This window comes from Neomonachus schauinslandi, chromosome X, assembly GCF_002201575.2.
Source record: "Neomonachus schauinslandi chromosome X, ASM220157v2, whole genome shotgun sequence".
Taxonomy (NCBI): Eukaryota; Metazoa; Chordata; class Mammalia; order Carnivora; family Phocidae; genus Neomonachus; species Neomonachus schauinslandi.
Window position 1 is genome coordinate 85,907,148 of NC_058419.1, and position 21,493 is coordinate 85,928,640.

Genomic DNA, 21,493 nt, shown 5'->3' on the forward strand with positions numbered 1-21,493 from the left:
CCTGTCTGAGGAAGAGTGCAGAGGTCTGTGTAGTCAGAGAGGAGTGTGGAAGGGAGAACACTGGTGATGAGCTCTGAGGCCGTGTCAAGGAGGGTATTATAAGCCAGGCTGAGATGTTTGGGTTTTGTTCTAAGATCCGTGGGGAGCCGTGAAAGGATTTTAAGTGGAGGAGTCACATTATATAAATTATGTTTCAGTGTAAACAAGCTGGCTGCTCTGGGTGGAGAGAGAACAAACTGTAAGGGGAAAGATGGGAGCAGAGACACCAGCGGAAAGGCCACTGCAAGAGTCCAGAAGCGATGAGAGAGGATCAGACTAAGATGGTAAAAGTGGAAGGGGTGAGGAGAGATTCAGTTTTGGACTGACTTTGAAGGTAAAGATGCCAGGATTTGCCAAGAGATCAGATAGAGGACATGAAAAGTAGAGAGGAGTCCTGGCTGACGCCCCAGGTTATTAGCCTGAGCAGCTGAAGGATGGAGTTGTCATCAACTGACATGGGAAATACTCCATTAGGAACCAGGTGTGGGGCAAGATCCGGCGTTTGTCTTCAGATGTGTTACATTTGAGATGCATGTTGGACGTCCAAGTTCTGGTATGTGTTGGTTGAGTGAACAGTTGGGGACCAGGTGTGAAATTCAGGGGGATCGAGGGAGGTCTGGGGCTGGAGATATGGATTTGGGGACCATCAGGGGAGACAGCTGAAGCCATGGGTGTGGCCGAGTTCTTCTCTGAAGAATTGATTGCCCTCAAATGGATCAGTGGGAGTCACTGAGGCAGGATATGGACTTTCCCAAGTGAGAGGAAAGAGCATTCCAGTTGGAGGGAACAGCTTGAGCAGAAGCAGCCCACGGAGGTAAGAAAGCAGGAAAAAGAGAGGGAGGGGGAGGTGGGGGTGAGAGAGAGAAATGTACCATTTCGCTTTGCCTCCAGCCACGAATGAGTGTGTCTTGTGAACTCTGTGGGAGTGAGCTTGGGCATCTTTTCATAGATTTAAAGATATTTATGGTTCTTGCTTTTTGGGAATTTTCTGTTGGTGTCCTTTGTTCATTTCTATTGGGTTGCTGTACTTCTCATGGATTTTTAGGAACTCTATATATTAGCCTTTTTTTGTGTGTCTTTTTTTTTCCTAGCCTTTTTTTTTAAGTGAGAGTGATTTGAACAGTTGTGGTATGTGTATTTATTCATACTTCCAAGACCTGGTATATGGCAAACCCTGTTTTAGGCATGAGGGACACAGTGGTGAGCAAGGCGAGACATGGAGCTTTTGTTCTGGTGAAGGAGACAATATAGAAAAGGAAAAAATATATAGAGGATGTTAGAAGTTGAGAAGTGTTATGGAGAAAAGTAATACAAGGAGCGGGGCACAGGAGGATGGGATGGTGGGGAAGGGTTTGTAATTTTAAATAGGGTAGACAGGGCAGGCCTCATTAAGGAGGTGACATTGGAACTTTCAAATGGCATGTCTCCTTCAGTCTGGAACAGTTCTTCAGTCTTCCCTTGACCTTCATGACCTTGACGCTTTTGAAGATGACAAGCCAGGAATTTTGTAGCATGTCCCTCAGTTTGGTTCTGTCTGATGCTTCCTCGTGGTTAGATTCAGGTTCCGCATTTGGGATGGGAAGATCACAGAAGTGTCATTGACTCCTCATTTCATTCTATCAGATGGTTCATGATTTTAATACTGATAATGTTCGCTGTGTTACCTTCATGAAGCTGGTATCTGCCAGGTTTCTCTACTGTAAAGATACTCTTTTTCCCTTTGGAATTAACTAACATGTATTTCATAGGGAGAGACTTTGAATCTATGTGAATATCCTGTTCATCATCAAAGTGTGACTGACTGCTAGTGTAACCACTAGTTTTAGCATTCATAAAATTTCTAACTCCAACATTGTTGACAATTATTAGTATTATTAGTTGATGTTCTACTGTAAAGAAAATTATTTCCCTTCTTCTCCAATTATTTACTCTTTTACCCATTCATTTATATAGGTATGGACTCATGGTGTCTTGAACTTTATCAAGCGCTTTTCCTGTGTTTCAGATGATTATGTTTTGTTTACTTTGGGTCTATTAAGGTAGAGAACTACATTTATAGCCTTTTGTGATGTTGACCCAATTTTGCATTCCTGGGATAAATCCTATTTAATCAAAACATGTTTGCTAAATATACTACTGGATTCATTTAGCTAAGATTTTGTTAAGGATTTTTACATCTACAGATAGAAGTGAAATGGGCTTGAAATTTTCTTGTATTATCTTACCTGTTTCAGGGATAGAGATTACACTAGCTTCATAAAATAGACATCTTTTATTCTTTTTCTAGTACCTGGAACAACTTCAGTAAGATAACAATTAACTATTCCTTGGGAGTTAGGTAAATCACACTTATAAAAACCATTTGCCGCCCCCCCCTTTTTTTTGGTGGGGAGAGGAAATCTTTTGACTACTGTTTCAATTTATTACTTTTTGCTCTATTCAACTAATCTGTTTCTCCATGGAATGGTTTTGGCATTTTATATTATTCTAGGAATGTATTCATTTCATCTAGATTTTCAGACATATGTTCATTATTTTTAAAAGTTCTGTTTCATCTGTAGTAAGTTCCCCTTTTTAATTTTGTATTTGGTGTGTTTGCATTTTCAGTCTTCTTTAATTGATCAGTCTTGCCAGGTCTGTCTTTCCTTTTACTTTTTGTTTTAAAGATTCTGCCTTTGATTTTACTCATCTGTTGTGTTTCCCTTATTTCATCTATTTCTGTTCTCTTATATCCTTGCTTCTTATTGAGGTTTTCTCTGGTGGTCTTTTTCCAGTTTTGTGTTTAACTTACATATGATAAAATGCTCAGATTTTAATTGTACAGCTTGAATTTTTACCTACATATACACCCATGTGGCCAGTACACCCAATCAAGATCTAGAACTTTTTCATTATTCCAGAAAGCTACCTTGCAACCCTTTCTAGTGAAAGACACCCTCCCTACCTCCACTCTGTGCTCTATCACCAAACTGTTGTTTTTTTTTCTTTTTAAAAAGACTTTAATCTCTACAGCCAACTCGGGGCTCAAACTTACACAACTTTGAGCTCAAGAGTCGCATGCTCTACTGAGCTGCATGCCAGCCAGGTGCCCCACCATGTTTTGATTGAGAACTTCACATAAATGGAACTATATAGTGTGTACTCTTTTGTGTCTTTTTTCACTCATGTTTGTGAGATTCATTCATGTTGATGTTTATATCAGTATTTTGTTCTTTTTTATTGCTGAGTTGTAGTCCATTGTATGAATAGACCGTAATTTATCTATTCTCCTCTTGTTGGATGTTTGGGTTCCTAGTTTTTGGCTACTGTAAGCATAGCTGCTGCTTTCCATGTACATATAACAGGTCTTTTTGTTGGCGTGTTTGCATTTATTTGGGGGTAAATATCTAAGAATCAAATTGCTGGGTCATGGACTAAGTGTATGTTTCCTTTTATATGAAACAACCAGTTTTCCACAGTGGCTGCACCATTTACTACTTCCAACCATGTATAAGGGTTCCTTGCTGTGGGATTCTGAGAGCCCTGGGGGGTGGGAAGCAGGAAGGGAACATGTGGGCGCCTCCAGGCTAAAACCCACCCATCCTGAGACAGGTTCTTACAGGTGGCCTCCTTCTATTCCTATTTCCTGTCCCTCTCCCCTCTCCCACACCCCCTTCCTCTGTCCCTGGGCAACACCCCCACCCCAAATCACCACCATATCACCTCTGGGGGCCCCTTCTTTCTCACCTTGCCTCCTACAGCTGGTGCAGGGAGATGTCATAATGCAGGCCAATAAGTGGGGGAGGGGCTTTGTGCCCATTGCTTTTCCCTTAGCACCTCCCCTTTCACTTTCTCACCTCACAAGCCTCTGTTTGGGGGCGGGGCGGTTCCTGGCCCCATTTCCTGCCCAAACCTTCAGGGCCAGCCGGGAGAGGGCAGCCTCAGCTTCACGTTCCACTGCACCAGACCTGTGCTGAGAGCACACACATACTTGGGAATCACAGGGTGCAGACTGGTCGGCAGTGACCATAAGGGTGGGTCCTGTGCTAACAGTCGTGGAGAGAATGGGAATAAGTGTGGGCCCAACTGGTCCTGATGGAGCATCTCTGACCTGGGATTGGCAGGCTGAGCTTCTCTAGCTCCACCCCTCTGGGGTCATCTGCCCATTGAGGGCACAGGGGTGACTGGGGCCAGAGTGCCCACTGTTGTCCAATTAGAGATGCCCTTGGGCAGTCCCCAGGCCCAGGGAGGGCCAAGTGTGGTTTAGGTTTAGCCCTGCGATTGTACAACGGGTGCAGCTGCTGGGTGGCAAGGCCAGGGGGTGGGAGGTTCCCAGTGCTGGCTCTGACTCAAGGGGACTTCAAGCCCGATGGTGCCCTGCTGGTGTGGGATTTCCTGGTATATGGAGACCTGCTGGACTTGGCAATGGCGAGGGGGCCGTGACCGGGATCTTGTAGGTCGGGGCACAAGCCAGAACTTCCTGTTATAACCCCCACCTTCATCCCAAGCCGGTAGCCCCCATGCACAGACACCGTGAATGCTACCACTGCCACCTACCTTGGCCTGATGAGGCCCCTCGTCCACCTGTGTTTATGTCCCTGCTGCGTGGGGGCCACAAACCACGCTGGTGCATGAGAAAGAGACATGCAAGCTATGGACTTTTCAGCTTTTATTACAAAAAGAAGAGCATGATCCCAGCCCAGTTTTCCAACAAAAGTCACCAACTCAAAGTCTGACTTGGTCAGGGCCTCTCTGGATGGGGAGTGGGCTGGTAGACAGGTGCAGGGCCCCACTCAGACCACCCACACTTCTCCCTCCCCTACCCCAGGCTGGACCCGACATATGTAGAAGCAGCTCTTGCAGCTGCTCACTGGGCCTCGTTGAAGCGGGTCACCATTGTCTTGTGCAGTGTCTCCTTGTAGGACTCAGTTGAAGTGACCCCATAGGAGCTGCCTCGGGCACCCAAGCCGGAACCCCGCACCCGTGTCTGGGCCTACGTGAGAGAGGCAGGCTGTCAGGTCGGCTGCGGGATGGGGGTGCCGCAGAGAAGAGAATGCTGGAGGATGGGGATGGGATCACAGGAGACTCACCTCAATGGGCGTCACAATGCCCTGCTTCTTGCGGCCCAGGCCACTACCCTCTTTCCAGCCCATGGCCTGGAGCATGCGGCTGCCAATGTTGTCACTGCCCAGCCCATCCCGCGTGGGTTGCTCAAAGTCCCTGCAGGGGCCAGTGGGACAGTGTGAGTGACTGGCCTGCCGGCCCCGGGCCCCTCCCCTTGGCCCCGGGCACCTACACAGAAGCTGCGGACATGCCCCCGTACTTCCTCCTCTTGGGCTCTGGTGGCTCAGGGATGCCGTACTTCTCTCTGCGTTCGGCCGCACGGTCCCGGTACTTCATTTGCTGAAAACACGTGTGTGTGTGTGTGTGTTGTGTGTTGTGTGTGTGTGAGAGAGAATGGGGGAGCTGGATTTGGCTAACAGGTCTGACTGAGGTCTCTGTGGACAGGATATCGGGGGTGCGAGCAGCAGGCTACACCCGCCGAGGGACTTGAGCACCAGCTGCCTGAGGGAATAGGCACTTGGCAAGGGGCAGAGGGGATGGAGTCCAGGAATGGGTCACACCTCACCTCCATGTCGTTCTTCTCCAGTGCTTCGAGCTCATTTTCTGACAGGTGGGCTCGCCGGTGAATCTCAAGGTTTTGCTGCAAGGGGACAGACAAGAGGAGGCGTGAAGCGGCTGGGCCAGGCCGGGCTGGGCTGGGCTGGGCCGGGCTGGGCCGAGCCGGGCTGAGGCTCCCTGCCAATCCTCCCTCGGTCACCTTGTGTAGTCCAGAGAGCTGCTGGTGGCGGATGAGCGCCTCCTTGCTGGGGAACTGGCGCCGACAGAGCAGACAGGCCAGCTTCTGCCAGTCTGTGAGCTTCTCCTCCCGTTCAGGACCCCCTCGTTCCTGCTCCTCCTCACTGTCGCTCTCCCCGCTGTAGGCTGCCACCAGGCCCCGAGGGGGACTCTAGAGAACAGGAGGGTGCGGGAGGGAGGTCAGGCCTGGCTGGATTGGAGCCCCCACCCCTCCGCGGCTCCTCCTGCCCGGGCCACTCACTGGGCGGTCGTCGCTGGCCAGTTTTGGGAGGTCCATGCTGGTGTGCTGTCTCTCGGCTAGTGCTCCCTGGGGTGGGGGTGGGGGGGTACACACACACATTCAGGGACTGCACAGACGGACGGCAGAGATGGCGAGGCGGGGGCGGGGGGGGATGGAGGGGTGGCCGCCACACACTTTCTTCTCGAGGATGGCATAGCCAGCGTCTGCGGTGGCTGACTCCCGCCTCTCATCGTCGCGCAGAGCGCTGATGGGCTGGAAGCTGTTTTTGAAGTTTTCTTTTTGCTTGTTGAGGCTGCGGGCCCAGCGTTCCATGTCCTTGGCAATCTAGGGGTAAGGGTGGGGGTGAGGCTCTCAGGGACCCTCCAGGGGCTGGGACCACCAGCTCCGTCCACTGCCCCTTCCTGCCCTGCAGCTTCCAGCAGGGGGTGAGGAGGTGGCGATGGAAGTCCCCATTTCTTGTCATTCTGTCGTTAGTGCCCCTTGCCAAGCCCTCCTGGGCTGTGCCTGTCCTCCTCACAGGCACGCCCACGACTCTGCTCTCTGGGTGCTTCTATCTTATCAGTTTACGGTGCAGATAACGGCTTTCTCAAACCTCTACATGGGATACTATGCCACATTCCATATTCTGTCCCCCCACACCTCCAGGCACAACACCACTTTTAGAATTTACCAGGTTGCCAAGGGAACACTTAGTTCTTGCTTCTAAGTGCTGCACCCAGACTGTCATACCCTTCCTCCACAGAAAGACACCGAAGTTCCCTCCAACTGCCCACTCCCACCAGACGTGGCAATGGCCATTTTCCACACCCTGATGGGCCCATAATAAGTTCTCTGGGATGGACAGACCTGGACACAAACCCACAAGTGGGGTTCTGGGCCCAAAGGAGGTCTGCGTGCCCCCTCGTTTCCACAGGCAGGGCTAGCCTGGCTTTGGGCACACAAGCAGCAACGGGAGGGTTCCTGCCGGTGGCGGGGGGGGGGGGGACAGGAAAGCTGACTGGGCTCACTTGGATGGATGGCACTGGCCACTCAGGGAGGTGGGCACCCTACCACGTACCGCTGCAGAGACTGGCCCTGGCTCAATGTCCTGCATCAAGGAGCAGAGCCGGGCCGGAGCCCGGTCTCTCTGGAGCACAGTCACTGCCATGCGCACATCTGCCCCCCTCCCTCAGCAGCAGAGGCTTAGAGAGTAATGCATTCATCGGAAGCCACCAAACAGCCAGCCAGTGACTGCTGGACCCCCAGTGTTCACCTGTTGGGCTGTCTTGGTCTTGTGCTTCTCCTTCTTCTCTTTACCCTCCTTCGAGGGGGCCCCTGTCTCCTTATGCCCGTCGGCCGACTGCTCCAGAGCTGGAACGTAGGTCCGCCTTTCCCCATCCCAGTAGAGGTACTGCTGGCTCTGAGCGTTGTAGTAATACTGGGAGAGGAGCAAGGGAGGGGGGCATGAGGGGAGACCTCAAGAAGGGGAACTGCAGACCCCACCCGTTCCCTGGGCCACCCTATCACCTGGGAGTTGGGGTCATAGTACAGGCCAGTCTGGGGGTCATAGTAGTAGCCAGATGTCTCATCATACTGGTAGGTAGAGACGTCAGGAACAGCTGGCGGGGGCGAGAAAGGAGGGGGGTCACACTCCTCTCTGCTTTGTTAAGGAGCTCCCCGCCCCGCCCCGCCCCCCACCCGCAGGCCACAGCTACTCACGGTACTGGCTGTAGGACTCCTGGGCGGTGGGGCTGGTGGCCGGTGGCAGGGCAGAGCTGGGATGGGTAGGGCTCTGGAGCTCGGATTTGAGCACAGCGGGTGACATGATGGTGTACGGCTGGTCACAGGGCCAGACAGGGGAACGGGGCTCAGTGTCTGCCGATGCCCCCTGCGTGCCGCCCCCCCCCCAGGAGCCCCCAAGCTCCCTCACCTGGCTGTTGGCAGCGGCACCCTGGCTGCCGCTTGCTTCAGCCGCTGACTGCTGATAGATGCCAGGGGCGGCACCAGGCTGGGCGCGGGAGAAAGCCTGCAGCGATACAGGGTCTGCCCCAGGATCCAGGGAGGCCTCTGCACCTGCCATAAGGGACAGGGAGGGAAGGAGAATGCCTGTGAATGACGGGGCCCAGGACCCCATGCCTACCGCCCCCCCGCTGCAGGCTCAGGGACAGATGCCGGGACTCACCTGCTCCAGATGGGTCCCCTTTGGTTCCAGTGATGCCGGGGCCCTTGGTGCCCTTGAGGTAGCCATGGGCATAGAGGGAGGACTCTGTGCCCTGGCTGCCGCCATAGCCCTCATCCTGTTGGTAGTAGCTGTAGTCGACCGGTGGCTCCTCGGGGGTGGCCCAGGCACCCTCCCCACCCTGGGAGGCCTGAGGGGCAGTGGGAGGGGCTTATTAGCAGAGGAAGGGGCGCAGGGGGAGGGGAACCTGCTAAGAAGCATCTGCCCACAGGTGAGGCTAGTGTCTGTCTGCTGACAGAAAGCATGCAGGCCTCAGACAGGTGAAGTGTGAGGGCCGCCCGGCCACAGCAGGGCAGGGCAGCGGCAAAAACAAGAATCGACCGAAGAGTTGTGCCAAAAGGCTCCCAGGGCTGACACTGGTACGTGTGTGGAGTAGTTCAAGTGCTGGGTGTCAGGTCAAGGAAGACACTGTCCTCCCCTTCTTTATTTTCATCTCCTAATTTTCTTTCAGCCACTTATAAATTCCGTTTTATTAAAGAAGTTGTAACAATTCAGGACGATAAAATAACCACCAAATAGAAGCGAAAAGCAGCCACAATGGTGTTGAAGTTGAAAGCCTGGGAGGAGGTGACTGGGAAGGGAGCTGCGGCGAGGCCCCCAAAGCCCGCAGCAGCCACTGTGAGGGTTTGGGGTCCACGGAAAGCCAGACAGCAAGCCAGCCCTCCTGGTTGCAGAGAGGGCGCGGGAGGGTCGAGACTGTGGCCCCGGTGTGGGGACGCTGGGGCAGAGGGGAGTCTTTGAGTACCTGTGAGATGGCCCACTGGGCCGCGGCAATAGCAGTGCTGGCCACAGAGGCAGCATTGATGCGACTGCCTTCGTTGGAGGCCATGTCCCTGGGGAGGATGTCAGAGACGAGGAGTGAGATAAGAAGCCCCAGGCTGGGGGGCCAGCTAGGAAGGGACAGAGGTGGGGTCCTGACCTCTTAGAACCCTTGGCAAACTCAACGTTGATGGTCTTGCCGTCGATGGTGAGCGGCGGGTGCAGGGCCTGCAGGATCTGCAGTAGCTGGGCTGCCTCCTGGAGGGGGAGGAGGGGAGGCAGGGGCAGAAGGGTCAGGCCCGGGGAGGTCCCCGGCTCCATTGCCCCGTTGCCAGGCTTGGAGCCGCGGATGGGGGGGGGGGAGGCGGCTGGGGTCAGGGTCCCTCCTCCCCGCCCCGGGGGCCGGGACCCTGGCTGCCCGGCCCCCCCCTGTGCCGCCCTCACCACGATGGTGGAGAGCTGGATAAAGGCGAAGCCACGGTTCAGTTGGGTCTGCTTGTCCTTGATGACACGAACATTGGAGGAAGAGAGCACCGCGTAGGGTGCCAGGGCCCCCAGGATGGAGTCCATGGTTCTGTGTGGGTTCAGGTTGCGCAAAATGATGGCTGCAGGAAGGGGCCCAGCATTAGGGGGCACCCCTGATACTCTGCTCCAGCCCTACCCTCTGGTGTCTCCCCACTACCCCTCTCCTCTGGCCTCCACGTCTTTTGCACCTGCTGCTTCCTCTCACCTCTTCCTCCTGGATAAACTTTGCTTGTCAGTCCAAGTCCCAGCTCAGTCGCTCACCTGCCGAGAACCTTCCCAACACACCCCCAAAGTCGAGTCGGGCAATGTTCCTCCCCTGCTCTCCCTACTTCACGTCTGTCCCCCAACCAGGAAGAGACCCTGGGAGGACTCAGTCCTGGTCACCGCCACCTCTCTGGCCTCGGAGAGCCCAGCCCAGACACCCTAGGGCAGGGATAAAGGAAGGAACAACGGACTCACTGTCATTGGCGTTCTCCGAGCTTGGCTCCGAACCCTGTGACAGAGCTTGGGAGGCCAGCACACCCTGGGCCTGGTAGGGCTGCGGCAGGGGGAGCAGGCCTTGGCTTAGCTCCCGCCCGCCCAGCGGCAGCGTCTGCTGGTCCAGCCTCGCGCCCAGGGGCAACTTCTGCTCTGCCTCTGTCAGGGGCAGCGGAAGATAGGCTGGCGTCAAAGGGGTAGGCAGCTCCAGGCCGGTCACCGTCCTCCCCCTTCCACCAATGTCCCGGGGGCGGGGGAGGGGGGAGGGTAGGAGGGCCTCACCTGACTTGGGCACACCACATTTGAAGCACTTCTCACGGCGTTTGAAGTTCTGGACACCGCACTGCGAGGCACAGTCCAGGCCGTCAGGGTGGGGTGGGGCTTTCTGCGGCACCCTCCAAACCGGGATCCAGAGATCCCCCCAGGGAACCGCACCATGCCCCAGGAAGGAAGGTCCCAGGGTCAGGGGTGGCAGGGGGCCTCTGGCTGTCATTCCCAGTCTGTGACTCTTCCCTTCATGTGGTCTCAAGTTTGTTCTCAGTGCCACCTCCTCAACTCAGGAATCAACAACTCCCCCACCCTTGTTACAAGTGCCACCTCCTCTGAGGTACCCACTGCCAGGACTGCCCCCTTCTTGTCCCTTTAGCGGGTTCCTCTTCCTAAAATGTGCTTCCCTCTTCAGAAACCTTCAATGTTTCCACCCCTGAAAGCCAGCAGCCCCTCTCTGGCCAGACTCCCATCCCTCCTTTATCTCGAGGACTGGGTTGGTGTTCTTGAGAAACCAGCCTTGGTCATGGCAGCCTCCAGGAACCCCCAGCTTTTCTATCTGTGGAGGTTCTACATTTCTGTGTCTGTTCCATGGTCGGGGACCGCGCCATCGCTCCTGTGCCAGGCTCTGCCCCCGTAGGCCCAGGATGTGGCCTGGGCCGCCCTCACAGCCTAGCAGCAGGGAGCGGATGTAGCACGGGGGAGGGGCAGCAGGTTCATCTGCGGGGACTCTGGGAGGGGAACGGTCCAAGCGGGGCATGGCTCACTCAGCTGGGGACAGTTGGTGGGATGTTTGGTCTGGGAGGCCTAGAAGTTTGCTTTGGTTTGGTCTGGTTTTGCTGGGAAGCTACTGTTAGCAAAGGGCACAAGAGATTTTCTGTAGCTGGTGTAGGAGGGTGAGGAGAGGCAGAAGTGGGAGCTGGAGAGGGCAGGTGACACCAGATTACGGAGGGTGGTCACGCTCAAGCTCAGTGGCGAGGGGCGGGTTTCTAAGCAGAGATGGAAGAACGCGGTTAGAGGCAGTTTCGAGGAATGTTACAAGTGAGAGGGCGAGACAAAGAGGCAAGGGGCCAGCACAGCAGAAGAGAGGTCTGCAGCGGCTGAGGGAGAGGGTGACGGCTGGTCTGGGCAGTGGGAATCGCGAGGGAGAGCATTTTTGTGATGGAAGCGACAGGGCCTGGTGACCAACAGGATGCGGGGAGTTAAAGGAGGATAAAGGAGAGAATTCCCTGGTTTTGAGGAGTACCTGAAAATACAGGAGGGACAGAGTGCCACTGTCCCTTGGTCCCTACCCCTGCAGAGACACTGGACACCCGCCTCCTGATAACACTTTCTCTTTTAAAACAAACAGGTGCCACTCTCCTTAGTAGGCAGGATTCTTCCTGCGGGGAGGGTCGCGGGCTCTCAGTGCCCCCCTTCGGTCTCAGGACTGCCAGCTGGCTGAGGAAGGTGGGGCTGTGGAGTCGCAAGGCTGCCTCCGGGCCGCTTGGGAGGCTGGCCCCAGAGGAGACCTGAACCCAGGGTACCATCCATGGCCCCTGTGATCGGGAGCAAGTCACGGCGCAAGGCTAACCCACGGGGGCACCCCCTTTGAGCCTCAGCTTCCTCGTAGGGAATACGACTGCAAGATCCTACAGCTTGTGGCCTCAGCCTCAGGTGGACGTGGCTTTGCCAGAGCGGCCGTCAAGGTTGGGCCCCCCGACACAGGCTCCCAGAGCAGCCTGTGCTTTCCTTTGGGGGAACAGGCGGACATCAAAGGGAGCTAACTGTGGGCCAGACATTGTTCCAACGGTTAACCTCTCAGCGCCACTCGGGAATCCTCCCGACCACCTTGGGGGAAAGGGGTCATCGCTATTCACGTTTTGGAGCTGAGGAAAGTGAGGCAGAGACCAAGGAGGATGTGGGAGGCTCTAATCCCGGCCAGCCCGGCTCAGAAGTCCACATCTGACACGGATACCCCACGGCGGGCCTCCACTGTCACTAGTCGGTCGCTTACGTAAGTACTCGTGGAAAGCCTACTGGGACTTTGGGCAGGACTACGCCTCCTGAGGGCAGAGCCTGGCGCCAAGTAAGAGCCCAGTACACGTGGGTGGGTGGGCAGGCGGCAAGGGACAGTGGCCCCTTGAGCTGAGCCGGTCCTCGACACCCATGCCACGCAGAGGCCCCAGGGCGACAGACGCCGCTGCTGCCTCTATCCACGGCAACCACTGCCCACCGCCCCTGTACCTTGTTACACAGCCAGTCCTCATTGATCTTGGGCTTGGGGTCGCTGTAGTGCATGGACACCTTCTGGCCCAGGATGTTGAGGGAGTGCTGCGGGAAAAAGCAGAGCGCAGTGAGGCCCAGGCAGCGGTGCCCCACGCACCGTTTCAGCACAGGAGAAGAGAGTGAGCGAGCCCTTCAGCTGGATGGATGAGGGACAGGGAACGGAGGGAGGTCGGAGAACGGACAAGGGAAGAAGGAAGGGAAGGAGGGAGGGAAAGCGCCACAGCCCTTGGGCGCAGCTGTTTGCTGCCTTTCCGGGCACGCGCACGCACACGTGAACACACGCCACCAGGCACACAGTGCTCGGCTGACCGACGCTTGCCGGACAGTGGGGAAAACCCCCCACTCGGCCCTGACACTGCCAGGCCACACCCAGGGCCAGCACTACACAGGCTACACTTGGGATGAGGGGGACAGGGAGGGGAGGGAGAGGAGGGGAGAGAAAGAGAGAGAGAGCGCACGCGCGCTAGTGCTGGAGAAGGGGAAAAAGAAAGAGCCATATTTAAAAGATGGAAGTTCCTGCTGTGAGGCTGTCTTCCCGGGGCTGGCTGGGTCCTGGGCCCCCCGGCATTAGGGCAGAGATGGCCCCAGGGCCGCCCTGCTGAGCCCCTGCTTCCACCACATCTGACCCTTCCTCCTGTGTCCCACACCAGTGAGCCAGGCTCTGGGCAGGTGAGCAGAGCAGGTCCTTGGGTCTCTGTAGGTCCCAAAGCTGCTGGGTGGGGAGACCGTGCCAGGCGGGGGAGCAGGCTCCCTTCCCTTCCTGACAGCATGACTCCTTGCTGAGAAGGCAGGCCTGCCCTCAGCGGAGTGCGCAAGCGGTGGCGCTTGTCGGGGGGTAGGTGCAGGGGGAGGGCTGGGGCATCTGAAGTGAGTTCTATCGCATTTGACTGGTACTTCAGATCAACAGAGCGGTGCTGGCCTCTCGCACGGGGAAGTCAAAAGGCCGAACTCACATGCAGGGAGAGAGATGGCAAAACGGGACTTGCTAGTTAGTGTGCCAACAGCTAAGGTCCCCAGTGGCTAGACTTCCAGTGATGCCTGAGAGTGGAACGAAATCCTGGCTCTGCCTAACCCCGGAGCAGGGTGGCCCCCGAGGAGTGGGAGCCTCTGTGGAAGAAAACCTCCCCCCTGGCAGCCCTTTCTCCAAAAGCTCAGCTGGGAGGTGGAGGGGCAGAGCTAGTGCCTGGTGGTGGGAAGGGGCCAGTGGTGAGTGTGGGTTCTTGATGGGAAGCCCAGTGGGTAGCAAGAGATGGGAAGAGGAGATAGTGAGGGTCAGGAAGGGGGAGAGAGAGGGGGCGGGGGGGATGGGACACAGGGCCACAGGGCAGGGAACTGTGTCCATAAGAATCAGGCGATGGGGAGCGCTCGATTACAAAGTAGTATTTGTTTGGGGGGGGGTTCAAGTGCGGCAAAGCAACCTGATTGGCTTCCATCCATCGTGTAGCGTCCTGCAAGTGACTAAACTCGACGAAGGCGAAGCCCCGGCTCTGACCTGGAGACAGCATTCAGATACAGACGCAGTGGGTTAGTCAACAGCTTTGGACACACGGCGTTCCCGGGGGTGGGACCCGAGGGGAGAGGACCGGGGGTGGGGGCAGAGGGAAAGGGGGAGAGGAGAAAAGAAGAAAGGGAGAGAGAGAAGTAATCAGAGAGAGAAAGACCAGGGGGTGGGAGGCAAGGTAGATGGTTGGGAGGAGTAGGAAAGAGGGACGGGGGACGGAGGTGGGAGGGGGAGGAGGAGATACACACACGCCAGCTGGGAAGAAAGAGAGAGGGGCTCAGGCAGACCTGCCTAGGGTGACGGAGACGGAGAGGAGGAGGTGGGAGGGAAAGGGTACAAGTAGAGATCTGTCTCAGAGAAGGAAGGAGGGCAGATGGGCAGGCTGTTGACTCCACATGGGCCAGAACAGATAATGGAAGGGTGGGGCCCAGCACGAGGCCGGTGCCCAGGAGGGGTCCTGTGACAGGTGTTTCATCAAGAAGCAAAAAAGAACCTGGGCCAGGCTGCTTGGTGAGGCTGGGAAGGCTCCAGGCCCATCAGGAACCAGGGGGAGTCAGGGACACAATGTCGCCTCAGCCTCAGCACAGTGCAGGGGAGGTGGGCCTTACCAGGGAGCCGCTCAGGGCCAAGCTAGGAAGATTACAGCCACCCACAGTGCAAGTCCTCCTAGACAGCAGGAGAATGGGGGCCAGGGTTGGCCAGGCAGACCTTAAAGAATCAGTGGGTGCCTGGGAGAAGTGCCAGAAGGGGCCACACCTAGGATACCACCTTATGGAGACAGAGAGCGACCAGAACCCTGTCAGTGTGTGGTTTGGCTGGGCTGAAGCAGAGCAAGACCTACATGCTACCAAGAGAGACTCAAGGCCTGGCCAGGGCTGGGAAAGGGACCCAGGGCTTGAGGCTGCAGGAGAGCAGCTCCTCTTCTGGAGGTACACACAGGGAGGGCTTAGACATGGCAGGACTTGGGGGGGGCATGTTTGATCTCCGTAAGAGTAACTGTTAGGATGCACAGGAAGATGAAATGGTATGATCTGGGGTGGGGGAGGGAGGGAGAGAGGGAAGAGAGAGACAGAGAGGAAAAGAGGGGCAGGGAGAAGGAAAGGGAGGGGGGAGGAGGAAGAGAGAGAGAGAGAGAGAAAGAGAGAGAGAGAGATGGAGGTGTGGGGAGGAGAGAGACTGAGAGATGGAGAGAGAAGCCCAGGCAGTGAAGCCCCACTGTGCCTGCCTTGGGGAGCCTGGGCCAGAGGTCCTGCAGAGACAACTCCCACCCCCCCACCCTGCTAACCTCAGGCCAGCTCCAAGCAGCCTGCAAGAGGGAGGGAGGGAACAAGTGAAGCCAGAAATCCTGGCTGCTCATTGGGATGCACCCTTGGGTAAGAGCCATCCCCTGCCTCCCCTCTTGGGACATGTGGGTGGGACCGTGTCAGACCTACTTTCTGGTCACAGGCTGTCACCAGAAAAACGTGGGGGAGATTGAGGGGCAGGGGAAGGAGAAGAAGGGAGAGGGAAGGGAGTATATGGGGAGGGGATTACCACCTCAGATACTTAAGAGTCCCAAAGAGGAGGTGCCCTGGAGCCTGGCCCTGGCCCTGCCCCCGGGGAGCACTCAGCTCAGTATTGCCCCCCCCTCCCTGACAGCCCCAGAGCTGTGAGGAGGACGGGTTGAGGGGAAGAGAAGAAGAGAGGGCACCCCAAGCTGCCCATTCCCAGCTGTGGCAGGAAGGCAGGACAGGGAGGGTGAGGGAGAAGGCAGAAGCAGGAGGGAGACTGGAGGCTGCGGCTGGCCAGCGGAAGGGGGGGGCACTGGGAACAAAAGCTCACCTGAGGATTTGTTCCGCATCAGCCGGACCTCTCGTGCTTGCACTCCGTGGGACTGCAGCTGGCCCCGGATCTGTACGGGGAGATACGGATGGGGGCAGGCTCAGCACGCGGGGGGCCACCGGAGGCCTCCAGGACCCTGAGGGGCTGCCGGTGATGTGCACGCACCGCCTCTTCTTGCTCTCTTGGGGCTTCTCCCCAAGTGGCCACGGCCCTGGGACCGCACCAGCACCAGGTCTCAGCACTAGGCCCCAGACTTGCAGAGAGTGAGTGAAATGAAAGGGGCATGGTGCAAGGTGGGGGGGCCTGGCAGCGTGGTGACCCTCAGAGGCGGAGAGCAATGAGAGAGCAGCGAGCCAAGCCAGCAGCTCAAGAATGGCCTGCGGGGGCGGGGGGTGGGGGGGCGGTGTCTGTCAACAGGCTTGGTGCAGTGGCAGTGAGGAGAGCTGGAGCTTGCCCCAAGAGACCCGTGACGCGAATACCAAAACAGGAAGGACTGGGATCTGAGCAGAGCCCCACCGTGTGCCCCAGGCCACACTTGGAGCAGTATCCTGGGGTGGAGACCAAAAGGTGTGGTCCCAGGGTTTGGAAAGCTTCCTGGGTGAAGCCAGAGAGAAGCTGCAGAGGCAATTTGGGGTTCAGACCAGGTGAGGCAGGGTCTCTAGGCCAGTGGTGCTTCTTGCAGAAGCCTGGGAGCATGTGCTGGGCATTCTCGGGCAGCAATCTTACTGCCTCTGGGCCTTAGTTTCCTCATCAGGTGAAAAAGCTCTCGCTCTCTCTCTCTCTCTCTCTCTCTCTCTCACACACACACACACACACACACACACACAGACACACACACATGTGCTGGAGGATGAAAAGAAACACAGGGGAGCTCGTTAGGACTGCAAACACTCAGGGAGGGCACAGGAAACAGCAAGAATGTGGGCTCTGGAATCCAGCTGCCCAGGGCCAAACCCCAGCTCCACTCTTCTACTCACTGGCCTGCCACTCACTGGCTGTGGGACCTGGGGCAAGCTGCTTCACTGCTGGGGGCCTGGTTTCCTCATCCGTAGGACGGAAACACGCAGAGTACCTTGCCCGCAGGGTGGCTGTGAGGAGGATTAAGTGAGACCTGGCCTGTGGCCCACCCTGTGCTCAATCCTTAGCACATGTCAGCGTGGAGCTACCGTCCGACCCTGAACACAGCAGCTGGGCCAGCCGTGAGAAACTCCCAAATACACAGGTGGGATATTCTCTGTGACAAAAGGGGCAGCCGGTAGATTTCAGAGAAGAGTTGGGCAGAGAATTCAGGGGAGGGGGCAGAGAGGAGACTCGGGGAGGCTAGGGAGGAGGCTATTCTAGTGGCCCTCTGGGGTTTTACTGGGGCTCATTAGGGGAAGCCTCTATGAGAAGGAAAGAGAAGAAAAGGGAGGAATATGGAAGGGAATGTCACGGAGCATGGGGTGGGAAGGAAGTCAAAGAACCCAGAACTCTGTGGCCAGGCCACTGATATTTGACGCTGCTGACAAAGGAGGGCAGGGGGTGAGGGTATGGGGAAAGAATGTGAATAAAACCTCAGAAAATCCCATGGGGACCCTCCCCATCCCCAGGGCTGTAGGGCCCTGCATCATCTCTGCCAGCAGGAAGAGCCGGCTCTGGGCCCGGTGAGCATCTGGCCCTCAATCAACGTATGCAGAATGGATGGATGACCAGTGGAATGTTCTGGAGGAATGCTCTGTTCCCTCCCACACCCACCACCACAGCCCCTTGGCCAAGGCAGCCTATCCGACAATCCTCCCTTCCAGACCAGGAGAGCACAAGGGCCTGCCCAGAGGACGGATCAGTGCTGGGGGAGAAAAGGGATGAAAGATGCTGAGGTCGGGGTGAGGGAGAAGCTGAGGGCCCTGGAGGAGACCCAGCCTGGCCTCCTGCTCTGCCGCCTGCCCGGGGCCATGGGGGGGGGCACGTACGTCATCCTCAGTGGCTGCCTGTGGCAGCATCCTCAGCATGACGATGTTACTGGCCTTCTCCTCCTCCTCCTCCTCCTCCTCCTCCTCCTCCTCCTCCCCTTGCTCGGTCCGATAGTCCTGGTCCCGATAGTCGCCGTCTCGGGGGAAGCCTGGCGGGCCAGTGGGGCTGTGCCTGTGCCGCCGCCGCCGCCTACGCTGAGTCTCGGAGCCCGGGGAGGCCTCGTAGGAATCCTGGCCGACAGAATGAGACGGGAGACACCAGACGGGCAGTCAGTCTGGGGGGGGCCTAGGGGCTGGCCGCTGGCTCTCTGAGGCAGGCAGGCTCTGAAAGCCAGGGCTGGGCGGGCTCCGGCTAAAGGCTCAGGGCAGGCAAAAGGGGTCGGCCCTGGACTGCAAGGCTTCTGGGGGGGGGGAACTGTCCCCGGAGGTCTTTTGGGGGCTGCCTTGGTGGGAGCGGGGAGAGGCCGGCGGCAGTATTACAGACGGGTGACCAGACACTGCCTAAACCTCCTCGGGTCTGGGGTCAGTGTGCTGAATCCTGCCCTCTGTTGCCCCCTCCTCCTCCCTTACCAGCTCAGCTAGTATGTGCACAACTCTTCCTCATGCCTTATGATTTCCAGCTTGGGCCAGGGTTCTAGAAGTAGCTTAGTATCTCATCCAGAGCCAGTCAGCAGGGGCCTGCAAAGGTGTGAGGGCCTCAGCACTGCCCCCAGGCCCTGATCCTCCTCCGCCTGGCCAGTCCTCTGTCACCACTAGGCTCCCCCCTAACAAGGTGCGGTGGCTGAGTTCTTGCGTGTTGCCCAAGCCATGCTGCCAGGCCTAAGCAGGCCAGGCCAGGGTTCACAGCCCTTCTGCCCTCAGGGGGACCAGATAACTCAGTGCTCCACTTGCACTCTTCCCAATGGGTCCACCCAGGGCCCCCTGGTGCCCTGGAGTCATCCAGGTACAGATCACAGCTGCCAGTGGGGAAGCTTAAACGCCCACACTCTGTCCCCGGGGGCTGGGTTGCAAAAGTACCCTTCCCACCCTGCTGGATAAGAGACCTGCCTGCTTACTTGGACCTGGGCCCTGACTATCCTCTCAAACTGGGGTTCCCTTAAGGCAAGTCTGCTTCTCCTCCTCAGATGGTGAACATCATGCCTCCCTTCCTCAGGTCAGGGCTAACAATGCAATGTGGAACTGGCTACCCCGAGCTCAAAGGAGAGGCCCTAGAGGGTCTTTCCCTTCTGTAGAGGGGCTCTGCCGCCCCTGCGAATGCCCACGGTTGGCCTCCCAGGGCTACTCTGCTGGGTGATATCCAGTCCCCCCACTGCCCTCCCAACCACACATGCCGGGTCCCATGCAAGAGGCTCCTCAAGGGCCCCAAACTGGCTGGGAGCAGGCAGTGAAGGGCTTGCAGCGAACCATGGACCCCAATTAAAAAAGGGAAGAAGGGAGAGAGGTGATGGCCAGGGGCCCTCAGAAGTACAGAGCCAAGCATGTGGAAGTCAGGGAGACCCAACTCGGGAGAGGAGCCCTCACAGAGGGGAGCAGGAACAGACTCTCCAGGTGAGGCAAAGCCACCGAGCGCAGTCTGAAGGCATGGGAGCCGAGAGCACCTGCACATGGTGCTACAAGCTGAAGCCCCGCAGGACTCTGTCCTCCCCGGCCCTCACCTCTGCACTCTGCTCCTCGGACGAGTCGTCGTAGTCATGCTTGCCCTCCTGGCTACCATACTCGCGGGGATATGAGCGGTAGTCCATGTCCCGGTAGTCGTGGTCTCGGCTGCGGTTCTCCCCACCATCATCTTGCGAACGGTCAGTGGCTCCATAGCGGCCAGTCCTGTCCCCACGACCACCTCTGAGGGAAGAACGGGGAGGGATCAGAGGGCAGTCCTTTCTGCAAGGTGCAAGAGGCGAGGGCGGGCTCCCACCCACTCACTCCCTCTAGACCCTAGATCCCACTCCCAATGGGGCTCCCTAAATCCTGACTCCAGGAGGTGAGCTGGTCCCCACCCCTCAAAAATCCAATCCACTTCTCCTTCCCTCTGCCACCTCCCCGGCCCACGCCTGTCTTCCTTCACGAGGCCCTCAGATGTGGCGTCAGGGCTAGTCTCACCCCCCCCCCACCACGCCTCTCCCAGCTCATTCGCTACGCCCTGAATGTGAGCGAGTATTCTATAAGGCAAAGCCAACCAAGCCCAACCGTTGCACTCCCTTCAACGGCTCCCCCTCATTCTCAAGATAAAACACCAAAATGCGCACGAAGGTCCTGCCAGGTCTGCGGGGTCTGCGGGGAGAGGTCCCTACCGCCCTCTCTCCCTCTGCCTCTCTGCACGCTGTGCTACCCTGCCCCCCTGCTTTGCCGTCACCCTGCCGGCCCTGGCGGCTGTTTTGTTAAAATTTCTCCTACCGCGATTACCGTAAAATAATTACCTCAAAGTTGATTTCATGTACTTTTTTTTTTTTTTTAAGATTTTATTTTTAAGTAACCTCTACACCCAACATGGGGCTTGAAATTATAAGCCCGAGATCAAGAGTTGCATGCTCCACTGACTGAGCCGGCCAGGTGCCCCTCACATGCACTTCTTTGATGATTTAAAAAAGGACTAAACTGTGAGTTCTGGCAAAGAGGGGACCACATCCAGAGGGTCCACTGCCCTACTCCCCAAAACTAAGCTCAGTACCTGGTACTCAGTGGGTGCCCAATAATTTTTGTTTGATGAAATAATGACTTAAAAAGTATTCTAAAAGCAACCAATACATGTTTACTTAAAATAAGAAAAAACAGACACCGCAGTAGACTACTGCTAGCAGGGTCCCAATCCTGGTCGGGAATGACACTGTTAGAATGTCTAGTATCAACACCACTACGAACACTGTTCTAAGGCGCTAGCTGAACCAAGAGAATGAAGAAAAGAGGTTAAAAGCTGGACACGAGAAGGTAAAATTACCATTGTTTGTAAACGGTATGACGATATACCTGCAAAGCCTAAGAGAATCAAATGAAAAATGATTACAACCAATAAATCAGTAAGGATGCTGGGGACAAAAGTAACATGCAGAAACAGATACGTTGCCTCTATTCAGAGAGGCGTTGTTTAGAAATGGGAAGATCCCAAGTATAACTGAACCAAAAAGGTTAAATACCTAGACAAGCGCCAAGATCTTATGACTATACTTCACACATATAAACCAGGATACGTTTAAAATGGGTCAAAGACTTGAGACAACATGGATGGAGCTAGAGAGTATGATGCTAAGCTAAATAAATCAGAGAAAGATAAATACCACATGATTTCACTCCTATGTGGAATTTAAGAAACAGAACAAATGAACAAAGGAAAAAAAAAAAAAAAAGAGGGAGGCAAACCAAAAAACACCTTTTTAAAATTATTTTTTTTAAAGATTTTATTTGACAGAGAAAGACAGAGCGAGAGAGGGAACATAAGTAGGGGGAGTGGGAGAGGGAGAAGCAGGCTCCCCGCTGAGCAGGGAGCCCAATGCGGGGCTCGATCCCAGGACCCTGGGATCATGACCTGAGCCGAAGGCAGATGCTTAATGACTGAGCCCCCCAGGCGCCCCAAGAAACAGACTCTTAACTATAGAGAA

The 21,493-nt window shown here is 56.2% G+C and overlaps 1 protein-coding gene across 9 annotated transcripts in view; it reads right to left on the reverse strand.

Annotated features, from left to right (window-relative positions):
- Positions 1–4,674: 4,674 nt before the first annotated feature.
- Positions 4,675–21,493, reverse strand: part of RBM10 (RNA binding motif protein 10) — a 29,196-nt gene continuing 12,377 nt past the window's right edge. For 2 of the 9 annotated variants that reach the window (XM_044911940.1, XM_044911939.1), the window contains exons 3-24: positions 19,559–19,742; positions 17,904–18,134; positions 15,955–16,024; positions 14,051–14,124; positions 12,591–12,677; positions 10,380–10,440; positions 10,080–10,256; positions 9,540–9,700; positions 9,256–9,353; positions 9,082–9,169; positions 8,280–8,466; positions 8,028–8,170; positions 7,817–7,934; positions 7,625–7,716; positions 7,371–7,535; positions 6,293–6,442; positions 6,119–6,184; positions 5,840–6,028; positions 5,648–5,722; positions 5,315–5,421; positions 5,109–5,238; positions 4,675–5,011 (exon numbers count right to left, since the gene is read on the reverse strand). In XM_044911940.1, coding sequence (XP_044767875.1) covers positions 4,886–5,011; positions 5,109–5,238; positions 5,315–5,421; positions 5,648–5,722; positions 5,840–6,028; positions 6,119–6,184; positions 6,293–6,442; positions 7,371–7,535; positions 7,625–7,716; positions 7,817–7,934; positions 8,028–8,170; positions 8,280–8,466; positions 9,082–9,169; positions 9,256–9,353; positions 9,540–9,700; positions 10,080–10,256; positions 10,380–10,440; positions 12,591–12,677; positions 14,051–14,124; positions 15,955–16,024; positions 17,904–18,134; positions 19,559–19,742 — 2,779 coding nt within the window. In that variant the 3' untranslated portion in view covers positions 4,675–4,885. Of the gene's footprint in view, positions 5,012–5,108; positions 5,239–5,314; positions 5,422–5,647; positions 5,723–5,839; positions 6,029–6,118; positions 6,185–6,292; positions 6,443–7,370; positions 7,536–7,624; positions 7,717–7,816; positions 7,935–8,027; positions 8,171–8,279; positions 8,467–9,081; positions 9,170–9,255; positions 9,354–9,539; positions 9,701–10,079; positions 10,257–10,379; positions 10,441–12,590; positions 12,678–14,050; positions 14,125–15,954; positions 16,025–17,903; positions 18,135–19,558; positions 19,743–20,011; positions 20,031–21,493 lie in introns of those variants that run through there. The other 7 variants (XM_044911944.1, XM_044911943.1, XM_044911941.1 and 4 more) reach the window with 7 other exon arrangements.